This window comes from Lithobates pipiens, unplaced genomic scaffold (assembly GCF_037356315.1).
Source record: "Lithobates pipiens isolate NorthernLeopardFrog02 unplaced genomic scaffold, aLitPip1_a1.2 Scaffold_16, whole genome shotgun sequence".
Lineage (NCBI taxonomy): Eukaryota > Metazoa > Chordata > Amphibia > Anura > Ranidae > Lithobates > Lithobates pipiens.
In genome coordinates, this window is record NW_027507748.1 from 246971682 (window position 1) to 246989520 (window position 17839).

Below are 17839 nucleotides of genomic sequence, written 5' to 3' on the forward strand. Positions count from 1 at the left end.
TGCCCAACAAGGACCAGCCAACATACTGATACGTCACTGGACTGAGTGGTTATACCAGGATGATGGCTGTAGGTGTAGGCATCATCTTGATATTGTTCTTTTCAGCCGTCGGTTGGCTTTTATGTAGAAGCAATCCTAGAGGCTATTTAGCCTCTTGATTGCTTTTACAAGCAGTGTAAACCATGGCCACCTACCATGGCTCTCTCGGACTCTATTGGTTCCACCGTGGAAACAAAAAAAGCAGCTGGCAGTTCTGCAGCTGAACATAGAGCTGATCAGAGACCGAATGCCTTCAATCATCTCTATGGTCTAAGAAACCGGAAGCTACAAGCATTTCTTCACTTTGGTTTCACTGGATGCCATTTTTAAATTGGGAAAGCATCTGATCACACCAATCTTGGTGTGGTCAGATGCTTTAAGGGCAGAGGAGAAATATAGAGTCTAATAGACCCCAGATTTCTCAGTACCTGTCGCTGCCTATTGCTATCACAGGGGATATTTACATTCCCTGTGATAACAATAAAAAAAAAAAAAAAAACAGGACAGTGTAAAAATAAAAAAAAGCAAAATATATATATATTTTTTTTTTAAATTAAAGCACCCCATACCCCATGCTTGTGTGCAAAAGCAAACGGTCTTGTGTCGTATGTAAACAGCAATTGCACCATGTATGTTTGGTATCACCTGGAACGTCAGATCGAGGGCAGTAATTCTAGCCCTAGACTGTCTGTGTAAAGTGGTAACCTGTAAATGCTTTAAAAGGATTTTAAAAATGTATGTAGCTTTTCGCCACTGCATGGGTATGTGCAATTTTAAAGCATGTCATGTTTGGTATCTATATTTACTTGGCATAAGATTATAATAAAAAAATAAAATAAAAAAAATAAATAATAAAAAAAAGCATATATATTTAACACAGAGTGTGAGCATGTGTGAGTGACCAAGTTGTCGCTTAAATTATATATTGCTCACACATGCCGTGGGTATATGTGGAATTACCCCCAAAATACATGTTGCTACTTCTGCTGAGTATGGGGATACCATATGTGAGAGACTTTTTGACAGTCTAGCCTCATACAAGAAAATGCACAATTAAATTGCCCCGAAGTCGGACTGACATGCGGCTAAGAAATTGTGCAAATTCAGATGAACTTGCACAATTTTAATCACAATGTCAGTGTGAACCTAGACTTAAAGGGCATTATTTCCCAATTTCCCTTCCTTAGTACCTATCACAGGTTTGGAGGCCCTGAAATGCCAAGATAGCACAGAACTACCCCCCAAATGACCCCTCTTCGAAAAGTAGAAACCCCAAGATATTTGCTGAAAGGCATGTTAAGCCCATGAAATATTTATTTTTTTGCCAATCGTTTCTGGAAATGTTTTATTTAATTTTTTTGCATGAAGTTGCCACGTAAATGATATATTGCCCACACATGAAATTGATATATGTGTAATTACACCCCAATATTCTGCTACTTCTCCTGAGTATAGGGATACAATATGCGAGAGATCTTTTGGGATCTAGCAGCGGTACAGGACCCAATTTTCTCATTACACTTCCTGACTACCTATCACAATTTCAGAGGCCCTGAAATGCCAGCATTGTACAAAACATTCCAAATGTAGACACCCCAAGATATTTGCAAAGAGGGATGGTGAGTATTTTGGAGATCTCATTTGTTGCCACAATTTTTTGGAAAATGAAAAAAATTTTTTTTTTCCTTTCTCTTTTCTATTATCAAAACCTTGTGACAAAAAATGAGAGCAAATTGTGCCCTTTGAAACTCTAAAGGCGGTTATTGGTTTTCGGCACCTGTATGTGGCTAGGCTCCCAAAAAAGTCTCTCACTTATGGTAACCCTATACGCAGAATGTATTTTGGGGTGTCGTTTCACATATACCCAAGGCATGTGTGAGCAATATATCATTTAAATAACAACTTTGCATTAAAAAAAAAAAATTCTTCAAAAACTTGTGACAAAAAATAAAATCTTTCATGGGCTCAACATCCTTCTAAGCAAATTCCGTGGGGTGTCTACTTTTCAAAAAGGGGTAGTTTGTACTGCCCTGGCATTTTAGCTCCTTAAGAAATGTGATTCAAAAAGTCAAAGTAAAAGCTGCATAAATTTCAGGATATACCATAGTTTGTAGACACTATAACTTTCGCGCAAGCCTATCAGTATACACTTATTGTTTTTTTTTTTTAACCAAAGACATGTAGCAGAATACATTTTAGTCTAAATTGATGAGTAAATTTGAATGTATTGTATTTTTGTTTATAACAAAAATTAGAAAATATTGTTTTTTTTTCCCCGAACATTTCCGGTCTATTTTCGTTTATATCGCAAAAAAAAAAAAACACAGTCGTGATCAAATACCACCAAACAAAAGCTCTATTTGTGTAAAAAAAAGTACATCAATTTACTTTGGGTACAGAGACTGCATTAAGGTAAAAAATAAAATAAAAATAAACTTTAAAGTGGAAATTTAGGTTTGGCAACTTCTATACAGTTATTTTGGTCCAAGCATGTTTCTGCCATAACTGTGGGTTTCCTGTGCAAAATATCCCCTCTTTTCTTGTTCTGGTGACAACCCAAAAACAGTGATTCAAATAAAATATATACGCAAGGCATGGAATATGGGATATAATCAAGGTATAGGACTTACTTTTATTTTCACTCTCAATAATAAGTCTAAAGCCCCATACACACTATCAGATTATCTGCTGAGTTTTTCCTTCAGATTTACCAAAACCATGTAGTAGAAGGGCCTGCCTGATTGCATACACATTGAAACTCCCAAGGTTTGTCTTCATATTATATGGTTTTAGTAAATCTGAAGTGTGTATGGGGCTTAAGTAAGACAAATAAAAATTGTGAATATCCCCAATGGGAATAAAAACCCAACAGGTGTTCTAATCCCCCTCCACTCTATCCAAAAAAAAAAAAGTTTTTGCCTTTAGTTATACTTTAACCACTTGCTGACTGCCCATAGTACGGTTACTGCAGGATGGGCAGGCAGGCTGGATCCCTCTCATGTGTCTGGGTAGGTGTGAACCTAGATCCATCTGGTTCTGGTGTCACAGCTCCATTCACTCTGCCACAGAAAAAGCTGAGTCTCTGCAGCATATACTTTCTACTTCGTGCTTCTGCCCCTTTGGCCTTTTTAGCTCCATCTGCCTTGCAGCTGCAGTCAATCTGCAATCAGCTTGGCCTTTAACCACTTGACCACTGGGCACTTAAACACCCTTAATAACCAGACCAATTTTCAGCTTTCGGTGCTCTCGCATTTTGAATGACAATTACTCAGTCATGCAACACTGGACCTATATGAAATTTTTGTCCTTTTTTTCACACAAATAGAGCTTTCTTTTGGTGGTATTTAATCACCGCTGGGTTTTTTATTTTTTGTGCTATAAAATAAAAAATACCGAAAATTCTGTAAAAAAATGAATTTTTCTTTGTTTCTGTTAGAAAATTTAGCAGATTAGTAATTTTTTCTTCATAAATTTTGGCCAAAATTTATACCACTATATATCTTTGGTAAAAATAAGTACAAATTGGTGGATATTATTTGGTCTTTGTGAAAGTTATAGAGTCCACAAGCTATGGTGCCAATATCTGAAAATTGATCACACCTGAAGTACTGACGGCCTATTTCAATTCTTGAGACCCTAACATGCCAGAAAAGTACAAATACCCCCCAAATGACCCCTTTTTGGAAAGAAGACATTCCAAGGTATTTAGTAAGAGGCATGATGAGTTTTTTGAAGTTGTCATTTTTCCCACAATTCTTTGCAAAATCAAGATTCTTTTAACTTTTTTCACAAAATTGTCATATTATCAGGTTATTTCTCACACACAGCATATGCATACCACAAATTACACCCCAAAACACATTCTGCTATTACTCCCGAGTATGGCGATACCACATGTGTGAGACTTTTACACTGTGTGGCCACATACAGAGGCCCAACATGCATGGAGCGCCATCAGGTGTTCTGGAGCACCCAGGACAATTCTGACATTTCTCTCCTACATGTAAAAATCATCATTTATTTGCTAGAAAATTACATAGAACTCCAAAACATTATATATGTTTTTTTTAGCAAACACCCTGGAGAATACAATGGTGGTCTTTGCAACTTTTTATCTCGCACAGTATTTGCGCAGTAATTTTTCGAATGCCTTTTTTTGGAAAAAAAACAGTTTTGTGCTTAAAAAAAAAAAAAAAAAAAAACACAGTAAAGTTAGCCCAATTTTTGCATAATGTGAAAGATGAAGTTACGCTGAGTAAATAGATACCTAATATGTCACTCTTCAAAATTGCACACGCTCGTGGAATGGCGCCAAACATCGCTACTTAAAAATCCCTATAGGCGACGATTTAATTTTTTTTTACTGGTTATGTGTTTTGAGTTACAGAGGAGGTCTAGGGCTAGAATTATTTCTCTTGCTCTAACGTTTGCAGCGATACCTCACATGTGTGGTTTGAACACCGTTTTCATATGTGGGCGGGACTTACGTATGCGTTCGCTTCTGCATGCGAGCACATGGGGACAGGGGCGCTTTAAAAAAAACATTTTTTTTTATTGTTCATTTTACTTTATTTATTTTAGTTTGACATTTTTTTTTCCCCAAAAATTATTTTTTGATCACTTTTATTCCTATTACAAGGAATGTAAACATCCCTTGTAATAGGAATATGGCATGACAGGTCCTCTTTACCGTGAGATGTGGGGTCAATAAGACCCCACATCTCACTTCTAAGCTGGGAAGCCTGAAAAAAAAAAAAAGATTCTGGCTTTGATCGTATTAGCGATTCGGTAGAAGCACCGGAGGGCGGCGGGAGGGGGGGGGAATGTCTATGGCTGGGTATTGCAGGGTATCACCGACTATGGCTGGGTATCTCAGAGTATGGCGTTGCAGAGTACTGCGTTGCAGAGCATTGCAGGGTATTGGCGGGTGTTGCAGAGCATTGCAGAGTGTTGCAGGGTATTGGCGGGTGTTGCAGAGCATTGCAGAGTGTTGCAGGGTATTGGCGGGTGTTGCAGAGCATTGCAGAGTGTTGCAGGGTATTGCAGAGTGTTGCAGGGTATTGCAGAGTGTTGCAGGGTATTGCAGAGTGTTGCAGGGTGTTGCAGAGTATTGCAGGGTATTTCGGAGTGTTGCAAGGTGTTGTGGAGTGTTGTAGGGCATTGCAGAGTGTTGCAGGGCATTGCGGAGTGTTGCAGGGCATTGGCAGGGCATTGCGGAGTGTTGCAGGGCATTGCAGAGTGTTGCAGGGCATTGCAGAGTAATGCAGAGTAATGCAGGGAATCGAGGGGTTAATTTTCGGTGAGCAGCGATGTGGGCACTGCAGATGCAGTCCACATCGCTGCTGACACCGATCTCTCCCCCCTCCGCTGTACCGATCGGTACAGAGAGGGGGAGGGAGGAACCGGCGTCATAACATGACGCCGGCTTGTTTACAAGTGATCACTCCGTCATTTGACGGAGCGATCACGTGGTAAACGGCTGCGATGAGCGGCCATTTACCGTGATTCGTGATGCGCCGGGTCCACTGGACCCAGCGGTCACGGATGCTCTCGTGTGCGCGCCCCAGTGCGCACGAGAGCAGAATTCTGGGAGGCCGTTAATTAACGGCCTCTCAGAGTTAAACAACCGCCCTGAAGCCGTTAATCGGCAATGGGCGGTTGTTAAGTGGTTAAATAGCAATACTTTCTGTGCTCTCTTCCCATTTGTACCCTGGGTGTCTGCCTTCCTGTATGAACTAATGGTTTCAGACTTCTGCCTGATTTTATGACTACACTTTCACCTGATGATTCCGCTTTCCTCTGTCAGACAATGGCTATTCTTCCTGGATCCTGATTGTGTGCTTTTCTGCAAGATTTGTTGCTGACTCCGCCTGCCTGACTACTCTTATGCCTCAACCCTCAGCCAAAGTTCCACTTCAGACTCTACCTCATAATAGGTATCTTACAATCATGTACATGTACATAATCCAGCCTGGGGCACGCAGTCCATCAGACACAGCAGATTGCCTCTCCCAGCACCTTTCAGTGGTCAGGGGGATCACGTGTTCACTATGCGATCACATGATTGCAATTCGTAACAGCTCTGCTTTCTACAGTATACAGTGATGCTGTGATTGGCCCACAACTATCACATGGTACCCTGCCAATCACAGCAATCTGTACCATGTGATTATCTGTAGCCAATCACAATCACTAGCAATCACAGCTGTTATGAATGTAACCCATTCATGACATTGCTGTTACAGTGATCATCATAACAGCAATCAAAGTATAAAAACAATTCCCTTGTCATATATCAGATAAGACCAAAACTGTGTGGATTGCAACATAGGAAACCCAAACGTGTATAAGTGAAATATAATGATTTATTAAGGAAAGTGAATAATAGAAATCAACCAACAGAGACCCCCAAATAACAACAGACAGATATGTACAATAAATGGTAAATACCAGGATCATAAACGATAGGCAGGCCAGGGTCATGCACAGAGGATCAGTAGATAAACACAGGGCAGTCCAGAATCAGAGACACAAGCCAGGCCAAGGTCATACACGGGGAGATCAACAGATGGGGTAGGAACACAGGACAGTGAGAGGATGGACGGATCATATTCGGAGATACCCTGCAATACCCAGCCATAGTCGGTGATACCCTGCAATACCCAGCCATAGACATCCCCCCCCCCTCCCGTCGCCCTCCGGTACTTCTACCGACTCGCCAATACGATCAAAGCCAGAATCTTTTTTTATTTATTTTTTTATTTCAGGCTTTCCAGCCTAGAGGTGAGATGTAGGGTCTTATTGACCCCATATCTCACTGTAAAGAGGACCTGTCATGCCATATTCCTATTACAAGGGATGTTTACATTCCTTGTAATAGGAATAAAATTGATCAAAAATGTATTTTTGGGGAAAAAAATGTCAAACTAAAATAAAGTAAAGTAAAATGAACAATATATATATATTTTTTTTTTAACCACTTGCCGAGCGCCACACGACGATGTACGTCCTATTTTTGAAGAGGGATATCTCGGTAACGGCAGCAGCTGCTGCCACAACCGAGATATCCATCTCTTCAGGCGGCGGTCGGCTGTACGATAACGGTGGTCTCCGTGGCAGATTCGCCGCGAGATCACCGCTATCGGCGGCGGGAGAGGTGCCATCCCCCCTCCCGCACCTTCCGCCACTTACCGGAGCCGTCGGTAGCGGCGGAGGCGATCGGGTCCTTCCATCTGCTGGGCATAGAGACAAGTGAGGCTAAGATGGCCCCCACTCGTCTCTATACCATAGGAGGGTGGAAGCGACGTCAAAACGTCACTTCCGCCCATACCTCTTAAAGGTATATTTTTTTTTTAAATGTCAGATTTTCTTCTTTTTTTTTTTTTTTTTGCATTTTAGCCCAAATATGAGATCTGAGGACTTTTTGACCCCAGATCTCATATTTAAGAGGACCTGTCATGCTTTTTTCTATTACAAGGGATGTTTACATTCCTTGTAATAGGAATAAAAGTGATCCATTTTATTTATTTTTTTAAAACAGTGTAAAAATAAATAAAATCAATTAAAATAAATAAGAAATTTTTTTTTTTTTTTTTTTAAAACACCCCGTTATGACGAGCTTGCGCACAGAAGCGAGCGCATACGTGAGTAGCGCCCGCATATGAAAACGGTGGTCAAACCACACATGTGAGGTATCACCCTAGACCTCCTCTGTAATGCAAAAAATGCAACCTGTAGAATTTTTTAAATGTCGCTTATGGAGATTTTTGAGGCTAAAAGTTTGACGCCATTCCACGAGCGGGCGCAATTTTGAAGCGTGACATGTTGGGTATCAATTTACTCGGCATACCATTATCTTTCACAGTATAAAAAAAAATTGGGCTAATTTTACTGTTGTCTTATTTTTTTATTCAAAAAAGTGAATTTTTTCCAAAAAAAGTGCGCTTGTAAGACCGCTGTGCAAATACGGTGTGAAAAAAAGTATTTCAATGACCGCCATTTTATTCTCTAGGGTGTTAGAAAAAAAACAATATAAAATGTTTGGGGGTTATAAGTAATTTTCTAGCAAAAAAAAACTGTTTTAAACATGGAAACACCAAGTCTGAAAAAGAGGCCTGGTCCTTAAGTGGTTAAAGCGCCCCTGTCCCCATGTGCTCGCATGCAGAATCGAACGCATACGTAAGTCCCGCCCACATATGAAAACGGTGTTGAAACCACACATGTGAAATATCGCTGCGAACGTTAGAGCCAGAGCAATAATTCTAGCCCTAGACCTCCTCTGTAACTCAAAACATATAACCAGTAAAAAAAAATGTAAAGTGTCGCCTATAGGGGATTTTTAAGCAGCGACGTTTGGCGCCATTCCACGAGCGTGTACAATTTTGAAGAGTGACATGTTAGGTATCTATTTACTCAGCGTAACTTCATCTTTCACATTATGCAAAAATTGGGCTAACGTTACAGTGTATATTTTTTTTTTAAAGCACAAAACAGTTTTTTTCCCAAAAAAAAACATTCGAAAAATTGCTGCGCAAATAAGTTGCAACGGCCACTATTGTATTCTGCAGGGTGTTTCCTAAAAAAACATATATAATGTTTTGGGATGCTATGTAATTTTCAAGCAAATAAATGATGATTTTTACATGTAGGAGAGAAATGTCAGAATTGTCCTGGGTGCTCCAGAACGCCTGATGGCGCTCCCTGCATGTTGGGCCTCTGTATGTGGCCATGCTGTGTAAAAGTCTCACACATGTGGTATCACCGTACTCGAGAGTAATAGCAGAATGTGTTTTGGGGTGTAATTTGTGGTATGAATATGCTGTGTGTGAGAAATAAACTGATATGACAATTTTGTGAAAAAAAAAAAAAGTAAAAAAAATCTTGATTTTGCAAAGAATTGTGAGAAAAAATTACAACTTCAAAAAACTCATTATGCCTCTTACTAAATACATTGGAATGTCTTCTTTCCAAAAAGGGGTCATTTGGGGGGTATTTGTACTTTTCTGGCATGTTAGGGTCTCAAGAATTGAAATAGGCCGTCAGTACTTCAGGTGTGATCAATTTTCAGATATTGGCACCATAGCTTGTGGACTCTATAACTTTTTTTTTAACATACTGTAACCAGCCAGTGTCACTGATCACCACCACACCTGTCATATAGTGATACTGTATTGTACTGGTGACAGTATGTAAATAAAAAAAAATGTGGGAAAAAAAACACATTTTATTGAATTTTCTAATTTTCCCAAAAATTGTGACAAAAGGATTACAACTTAAAAAAATGTGCCATGCCTCTTACTAAGTACCCCAGACAGTCTACTTTCCAAAAAAGGTGTTATTTAGAGAGAGGGGTATTTGTACTGTCCTGGCATTTTAAGGGCCTCAGGAAATTAGATCAGTAGATCAGTACATCAGAAATTATCCATTTTCAAACACATATACCATAGTTTGCAGACACTATAGATTTCACACAAACCAAATAATATGCACTTATTGGGATTATTTTTTTTTACCAAAGACATGTATGTGGATATGTTTTATAACAGAAAGTAGAAAATATTTAACGTAAATAAGGTAGTAGTGTGCTGCCACCTACAGATAGAAATAGTGTACAGCTGCTTCAATCACTAAATGTGTCCCCACATCCACAGCAAATCAATATGAAAAAGTGTGAACGTGCTGCCTCAACAATGCATTGACTGAAACGTGACAGCAAATAACTAAAAATATAGACAGTGTATATCTTATTCAATAAAGTGCTGCACAGACAAAACACCATGGTGTTTCGACAATTTACATCTTTCACCAAGTGAAGTGCAAGTTCATCAGATTTATTTGCTTACATGCGTAGTTGACCGTTTTGGGGTCTATAATGAAGGTGAAATATCTCAGACTGCAAACAAAATAAAAATAAAATTAAAAAGTGGCAAAGAGTCCGTAAAGTGCTTCTTGTAGTAGCAGGTGCAATACAACGCAAACTGTGCACACTCTGGTGTCTCTTCAGTGTCCCGCATCTAACATATAGGGTGGCCCCTTACCTTACTGCTGTAAGGCAAACAGCATAAAGAGACCAAGGTCTCAGATGGTGACAGCGGTGTACCCTTAGTTCCAAACTAGGAGGACTTCTCCCCACATTAAGGCAGGATCTCACAGAGAAGGAAACAGGAGGGCTCCAAATGGTGAAGTATGTATACACTTTTATTAAAAAACTCAAACAAATGGAAAGGTACTCACAAACAAATCAGTTTAAAAACGCCAAATGGCAGTTAAATGTTCCTTTTCGTCTCTCAGACGTGACTTCCTGTATCCACAAACACTTCCTTCCGACGCGTATCGTCATGTGACTTCATCAGGGAATGCTGGAGTGCGGGAGTGCTTCCCTGATGAAGTCACATGACGATACGCGTCGGAAGGAAGTGTTTGTGGATACAGGAAGTCACGTCTGAGAGACGAAAAGGAACATTTAACTGCTATTTGGCGTTTTTAAACTGATTTGTTTGTGAGTACCTTTCCATTTGTTTGAGTTTTTTAATAAAAGTGTATACATACTTCACCATTTGGAGCCCTCCTGTTTCCTTCTCTGTGAGATCCTGCCTTAATGTGGGGAGAAGTCCTCCTAGTTTGGAACTAAGGGTACACCGCTGTCACCATCTGAGACCTTGGTCTCTTTATGCTGTTTGCCTTACAGCAGTAAGGTAAGGGGCCACCCTATATGTTAGATGTGGGACACTGAAGAGACACCAGAGTGTGCACAGTTTGCGTTGTATTGCACCTGCTACTACAAGAAGCACTTTACGGACTCTTTGCCACTTTTTAATTTTATTTTTATTTTGTTTGCAGTCTGAGAGATTTCTACATTTGTCTGCACTGAATGTTTCACCATCAAGTTTTGCTTTATACACACTTTGTGTGATATTTTATTTATTTGCATTTATCACCGTATGGGTATATGCGATTTATTTTCTATTTATGCGATTTTATGTGTTTCTATTTACACCGAGTAAGATAATTTATTGGCATTTATCACTTTCACTGTGTGATTTTATGCGATTTTGCTTTGGTCTATGCGATTTTATATATGTGGTTTTTTATTTCTTTACATATATATATATATATATATATATATATATATATATATATATATATATATATATATATATATATATATATTCGTTTGGAATGTTTTGTTGCAGTAGTCACTTTAATCACTGATCACGATTTATCACGGGAATCAGAATTTATTCACAGATAATTTATGTATTTATTGGTCAGCATTTTATGGATTAATATTATTTAGTTTATTGGTTTAAGGGAGCGCAGCACCATTTATTTGATTTTTTGTTATATGTTTCAGTGGTAGGGCTTATACCTCTGTCGGTGTATGGCTGCAACCCTATTTGAGGCTTAATAGATTTTATTTACGATAGCGCAGGGATACTCTTTTCTATCACTTTATAATGAAGGTGAGCTTGCACTTTACCTGGTGAAAGAAGCAAAAGTTGGAAATTGGAATTGAAAGATTTATTAGTTATATTCAATTTTCTAGCACTATTTATTTAAATGCCTGTTCACGGATATATTTTGCACTGGCACTGTATATATATATATGAAATGTCTATATTTTTAGTTATTTATTGAAGTAGAAAATATATTTTTTTTCCCCCAAAAAATGTTTTTCAGTTTATATGTTAAAAAAAAAAAAAAACACAGTGGTGATCAAAAAGCACCAAAAAAAAGCTGAATTTGTGTGAAGAATCATACACATTTCCTTTGCGTACAGTATTACATGAGTGCGCAATTTCAAGTTAAAGGGATTGTAAAGTGAATTTTTTATTTTTTTTAAATAACAAACATGTTATATTTACCTCCACGGTGCAGCTCGTTTTGCACAGAGTGGCCCCGAACCTGCTCTTCTGGGGTCCCTTGGTGGCTGTCTCGGCTTCCTCCCGCAGGTGCTTCTCACATTCATGTGAGCTCCCTCGCATGGTGAGAAGCACCTGCGGGTGCACTCCCGTGATACAGCCGATGGCTATACCCGCTCGCTGTATCACGCGGCCCCACCCCCGGCGCTCCGCATCAGTGGATGTGATTGACAGCAGCGCAAGCTAATGGCTGCGCTGCTTTCCATCCATCCACTCCAGCCAATCAGCAGCCAGGCTGAACGGTGGAAAGAACGGCGGGGGCAAGCGCGGGATTTTTGAGGGGTGAGGTAAGTAAAACGGGGGGGTGGGGGGGGGGGCTGGGAGCGCAGGCACTGTCAGATGTTTTTTCACCTTAATGCATAGAATGCATTAAGGTGAAAAAACATTTACCTTTACAACCCCTTTAAAGTAGCGCAGTGCCAAGCATCAAATAACGGCCTGGTCATGAAGGGGGTAAGACCTCCTAGAGCTAAAAAGTTGTTAAGCACTTTCTGATAAACATGTATTATTTAATACAGATCCATTTGGTTTTAGTGTTCTTTAGAGTCCTTATTCAATTATTCCAAAGTACGGTCTTCCACAGTACACAGAATATGGAAATACAATTATTTGAAAAATCTAAACTGCTAAATACCTTTTCTCATCAGCAGTATATAGGAGTCTTGTGACTTCTATTAGTTCTTGAATGATCACAGGTTAAAGCTTGTAGGAAGTTTTCACTCTCCTCTGATTGTCCTATTAGGCCGCATGATTCCTGACCCTCTGTCTGGACAGTGCAGATTGGCCTTATGCTGATCACATGCCCCCCCCCCCCCCCACCGCCCCACCCTAATAGAAAAAACACATTCTAGCAATACACATCAAACTGAGCATGTGCCTCCAAAGCTCTGTAGTATCAGAAGATGGATTTGGGACAGTAAATGAAGGGGAGGACCAGACAAGACAGGATCAAACAGCCTTTTTAAACAATGCAGAGGATTAATCCCTTAGGTTCCAGAGTGAGTATAACGAGCATGCTTTACTGCATATACAGACTGATTTTTACTGTTGTGAGTTTAGTAACACTTTAGGTTTGATTTTAAAGAGTACCGTATATACTCGAGTATAAGCCGAGATTTTCAGCCTCTTTTTTGAGGCTGAAAGTGCCCCCCTCGGCTTATACTCGAGTCATCGCTGTCTGTCTGCCCGATCAGCGTGTCGAGCAGACAGACAGCGGCCATTCTAGGATTCAAAGGCCGCGCCTCCGCCTTCGCCTGTGATAGGCGGAACACTGAATTTCCCAGCAGCCTGTGTTCCGCCTATCACGGACATCGTCTCATCCTCGTACTACGGACGAGGATGAGACGATGTCCGTGATAGGCGGAACACAGGCTGCTGGGAAATTCAGTGTTCCGCCTATCACAGGCGAAGGCGGAGGCGCGGCTTTTGAATTTTAGAATGGCCGCCGAGGCGCCGACGAAGAGCGGCGATCCTGGCAAGGCACGGGACGGAGGCAAGGCAAGGCACGGCACGGGACGGGACGGAGGCAAGGCACGACACGGGACGGAGGCAAGGCACGGCACGGGACGGAGGCAAGGAGGCAAGGCACGGCACGGGACGGAGGCAAGGAGGCAAGGCACGGGACGGAGGCTCGGGACACAGGTAGGCTGGACACACACACACACACACACACACACACACACATGGACACACACACACAGGGATGGATGGATGGAGACACACACACACAGGGATGGATGGTTACACACACACACAGGGATGGATGGATGGATGGAGACACACACACACAGGGATGGATGGATGGAGACACACACACACAGGGATGGATGGATGGATGGAGACACACACACACAGGGATGGATGGATGGATGGACACACACACACACAGGGATGGATGGATGGATGGACACACACACACACAGGGATGGACGGACACACAGGGATGGACGGACACACAGGGATGGACGGACACACACACAGGGATGGACAGGCATGTCTCACCCTCGACTTATACACGAGTCAATAAGTTTGCCAGTTTTTTTGGGGGTAAATTGGGGGCCTCGGCTTATATTCGGGTCGGCCTATACTCGAGTATATACGGTAACTCATACAAATTTAAATCTGTTAAACTGATCAATGCCAGCCGACATTCAGCCCATGTGTACTAAGCTTAATCCTGCATTTAGTAAGTGCATCAGATTATGTTTTTTTACAGACTTTCTTCTTCTTTGTAAAAAAACAATATCTTCTGCTCAGCCAGCCTAAAAACAGAACTCAAGAAAAAAAAAATGTGTGCCTCTAATACTACTTTAAAAATAAGCTCGCATTTGTACAATATTCCAACCATGATACATAAAAGCTAATACATAGTTTTGTTGTCAAGGAAACTACAGGAATACTAGATCCTGCACCAGCTGGTCTGTCAATTGGATGTAACAACAGTCTGGACCTAAAGCTCTAAACAGGTGAAGCAGCCCCCCTTTCTTTTGCTTTACAAACCAGTGTCCATTCCTCTTATAGGTACAATATACCTAACAATCTATCAATCTACAATGCTGTGCCCCTCAAGGAATGAAAGACAACATTTAGTTTTTGAACTTGCTTACCTCTGTGTTTGGCTGTGTCTGTACCCCTAGAGGGGTTATTCTTTCTAAGTCCTTCCATTACATCTTGAATTCTCCAGATTTCTCTCTGAATGTGTCTGTTCATCAGCTCATTCTAAGGAATAAACAAAGGGTACAAAACAGTTGGTACTAATATAGTGATTAGGCCTGCCGCTGTACATGACATAGGTTAAAACATGGAAAAAAGGTATGAGTACCACAGCGCTGACAGCCTGAATAATAAATTGTAGTGCATACAAAATTAAGTGCAAAATGAATCCAAAAATACAAAAAATATATATCAAGCAAGTAGCCAGTGGAAACTTAAAAAGCACACGGAAATAAGCATAAACTTCTAGTTGGAAAATTCCTTTCACAGATGCCTTCCACAAGTGCTGCTGTGCTGGAAATAGTGCAAATTAATATTAAGCATGTGACCACTGAAAGTTTAAAAAAGACGCGCACATAAACATATAGCAATTCTCAGTGCATACATTCCTTTCCCAAGTTCCTTTCAAATGCTGGTGTGCTAAAAAAAAACATGGCCTGTAGACAGGGGGCAGGGGGGTACAGAGGTGGCTGTGGATGGAGAGGTGGGGGGAGGCAGATACAGAGGTGGCTGTGGACAGGGGGTATAAAGAGTTGGCTGTGGACAGGGGGATACAGAGGTGGCTGTGGACAGGGGGGTATGCAGAGGTGGCTGTGGACGGGGGGGTATGCAGAGGTGGCTGTGGATGGGGGGGTACAGAGGTGGCTGTGGACAGGGGGGGTACAGAGGTGGCTGTGGACAGGGGGGGATACAGAGGTGGCTGTGGACAGGGGGGGTACAGTGGTAGCTGTGGACAGGGGTGGATACAGAGGTGGCAGTAGATGGGGGGAACAGAAGTAGCTTTAGACGGGGGGGGGGGGGGGGTACAGAGGAGGCTGTGGGGGCAGAGGGGGTACAGAGATGGCTGTGGTCAGAGGGGGTGTACAGAGGTGGCTGTGGATGGGGGAGGACATACAGAGGTGGCTGTGGATAGGGGAGGACATACAGAGGTGGCTGTGGACAGGGGGTGAGGGGGGATAAAGAGGTGGCTGTGGAAAGAGGGTGTGTACAGAGGTGGCTGTGTATGGGGGGGTACAAAGGTGGATGTGGATGGGGGGGTACAAAGGTGGATGTGGATAGGGGAGGACATACAGAAGTGGATGTGGACAAGTGGTGGGAAGGATAAAGAGGTGGCTTGACTCTCCACCTTCCTCTCACTTGGTCATTGGTACCATGACTGCTGGGTCCTCCCCAGCCCTTTTCAATAATCTGTCCACCCGATCCATGATGTGCCGAACCAGAGTGCCGGTAAACAAAACACTTTACCGGACATGACATTTACACATGTCATTTTGCACAATTTTAAAGAATAACTTGGTTTTGTAATATAAAAATTAATTTAAGAATTGGTGAAGAGGGGAGAAGATTAACCCTTTCACTGCCAGGCGCTGGGCTCCATTTTAAAACTTAGGAGGCCAGGCATTTCTTACATTGCTTTTTTTTTATTTTTCCGTTACAGCTTTCAGAGTTTGTTAAAGACCCCCCAAACCATATATTTTCGGAAATCACATGGCCGGTAGAATACAAATAAGGTGCTACTGATTTTTAGGGCACAATGATACTTACACAAATGTTTTTCAAAACAATATTTTCAGTAAAAAATACACTAAAATCATTATTAGCAGATAAAAACACAGAACATTTTACAAAACTCCTACCAAATATAAAAGCTTAACCTGTCCTGAGTTAATAAATAGCATACGCTAAAATGTAAATAAACACATTTCTGGAGAAATATGAAGGTTTTCATTGTTTCCTTACAGCTTTCAGAGTTTGTTAAAGACCCCACAAACCATATATTTTCTGAAAGCATAGGACCAGTAGAATAAAAATAAGGATGCTACTGATTTTTAAGGCCCCACAATATTTGCGCAAATGTTTATCAAAACAATATATCCGCTACACATTCTCTAATCATTTTTAGCAGATATAAACACAGTGAATGTTCCCAAATTCCTGCTAAATATAAAAGCTTAACCTGTATTGAGTTAATAACAAATATTTGTACATTTTAAATTGTGCCTTTTTGAGAAATAGTGAAAATCGGACATACGCAAAAATGTCTCTAAAAAAATCTAGAGGTTTTCCTTTTTCACGTACAGCTTTTAGAGCTTAAAAGACCCCCCAAACCATACATTTTATGAAAGCACATGGTCAGTAGAATAAAAAGATGATACTGATTTTTAAGTCACCATAATATTTGTGCAACTGTTTATCAAAACAATATTTTTTGCTAAATACACTTAAATAATTAATAGTGTATTCATACATGGCAAAATGTTCATAATTCCTACTAAATTCCTAGTAGATATAAACATTATAACTGTACTGAGGTAATAAATAGCAAATATTTGCTATTTTAACCACTTGACCACTGGGCACTTAAACACCCTTAATAACCAGACCAATTTTCAGCTTTTGGTGCTCTCACATTTTGAATGACAATTACTCAGTCATGCAACACTGGACCTATATGAAATTGTTGTCCTTTTTTTCACACAAATGGAGCTTTCTTTTGGTGGTATTTAATCACCGCTGGGTTTTTTATTTTTTGTGCTATAAAAGAAAAAAGACAGAAAATTCTGTAAAAAGAAATAATTTTTCTTTGTTTCTGTTATAAAATTTAGCAGATTAGTAATTTTTTCTTCATAAATTTTGGCCAAAATTTATACTACTACATATCTTTGGTAAAAATAAGTACAAATTGGTGGATATTATTTGGTCTTTGTGAAAGTTATAGAGTCCACAAGCTATGGTGCCAATATCTGAAAATTGATCACACCTGAAGGACTGACGGCCTATTTCAATTCTTGAGACCCTAACATGCCAGAAAAGTACAAATACCCCCCAAATTACCCCTTTTTGGAAAGAAGACATTCCAATGTATTTAGTAAGAGGCATGATGAGTTTTTTGAAGTTGTCATTTTTTCCCACAATTCTTTGCAAAATCAAGATTTGTTTTCCTTTTTTTTTTTTTTTCACAAAATTGTCATATTATCAGGTTATTTCTCACACACAGCATATGCATACCACAAATTACACCCCAAAACACATTCTGCTATTACTCCCGAGTACGGCGATACCACATGTGTGAGACTTTTACACAGTGTGGCCACATACAGAGGCCCAACATGCAGGGAGCGCCATCAGGCGTTCTGGAGCACCCAGGACAATTCTGACATTTCTCT

The 17839-nt window shown here is 40.5% G+C and overlaps 1 protein-coding gene across 17 annotated transcripts in view; it reads right to left on the reverse strand.

Annotated features, from left to right (window-relative positions):
• PLEKHA6 (pleckstrin homology domain containing A6) overlaps positions 1 to 17839 on the reverse strand; it is a 1584742-nt gene that overhangs the window by 753000 nt on the left and 813903 nt on the right. For all 17 annotated transcript variants that reach the window (XR_013274469.1, XR_013274470.1, XM_077481247.1 and 14 more), the window contains one exon: positions 14567 to 14678. Coding sequence is in view for 15 of the 17 variants with exons in the window: in XM_077481247.1 (XP_077337373.1) it covers positions 14567 to 14678 (112 nt within the window). In the remaining 2 variants the exon portion in view is untranslated. The remainder of the gene's footprint in view (positions 1 to 14566; positions 14679 to 17839) is intronic.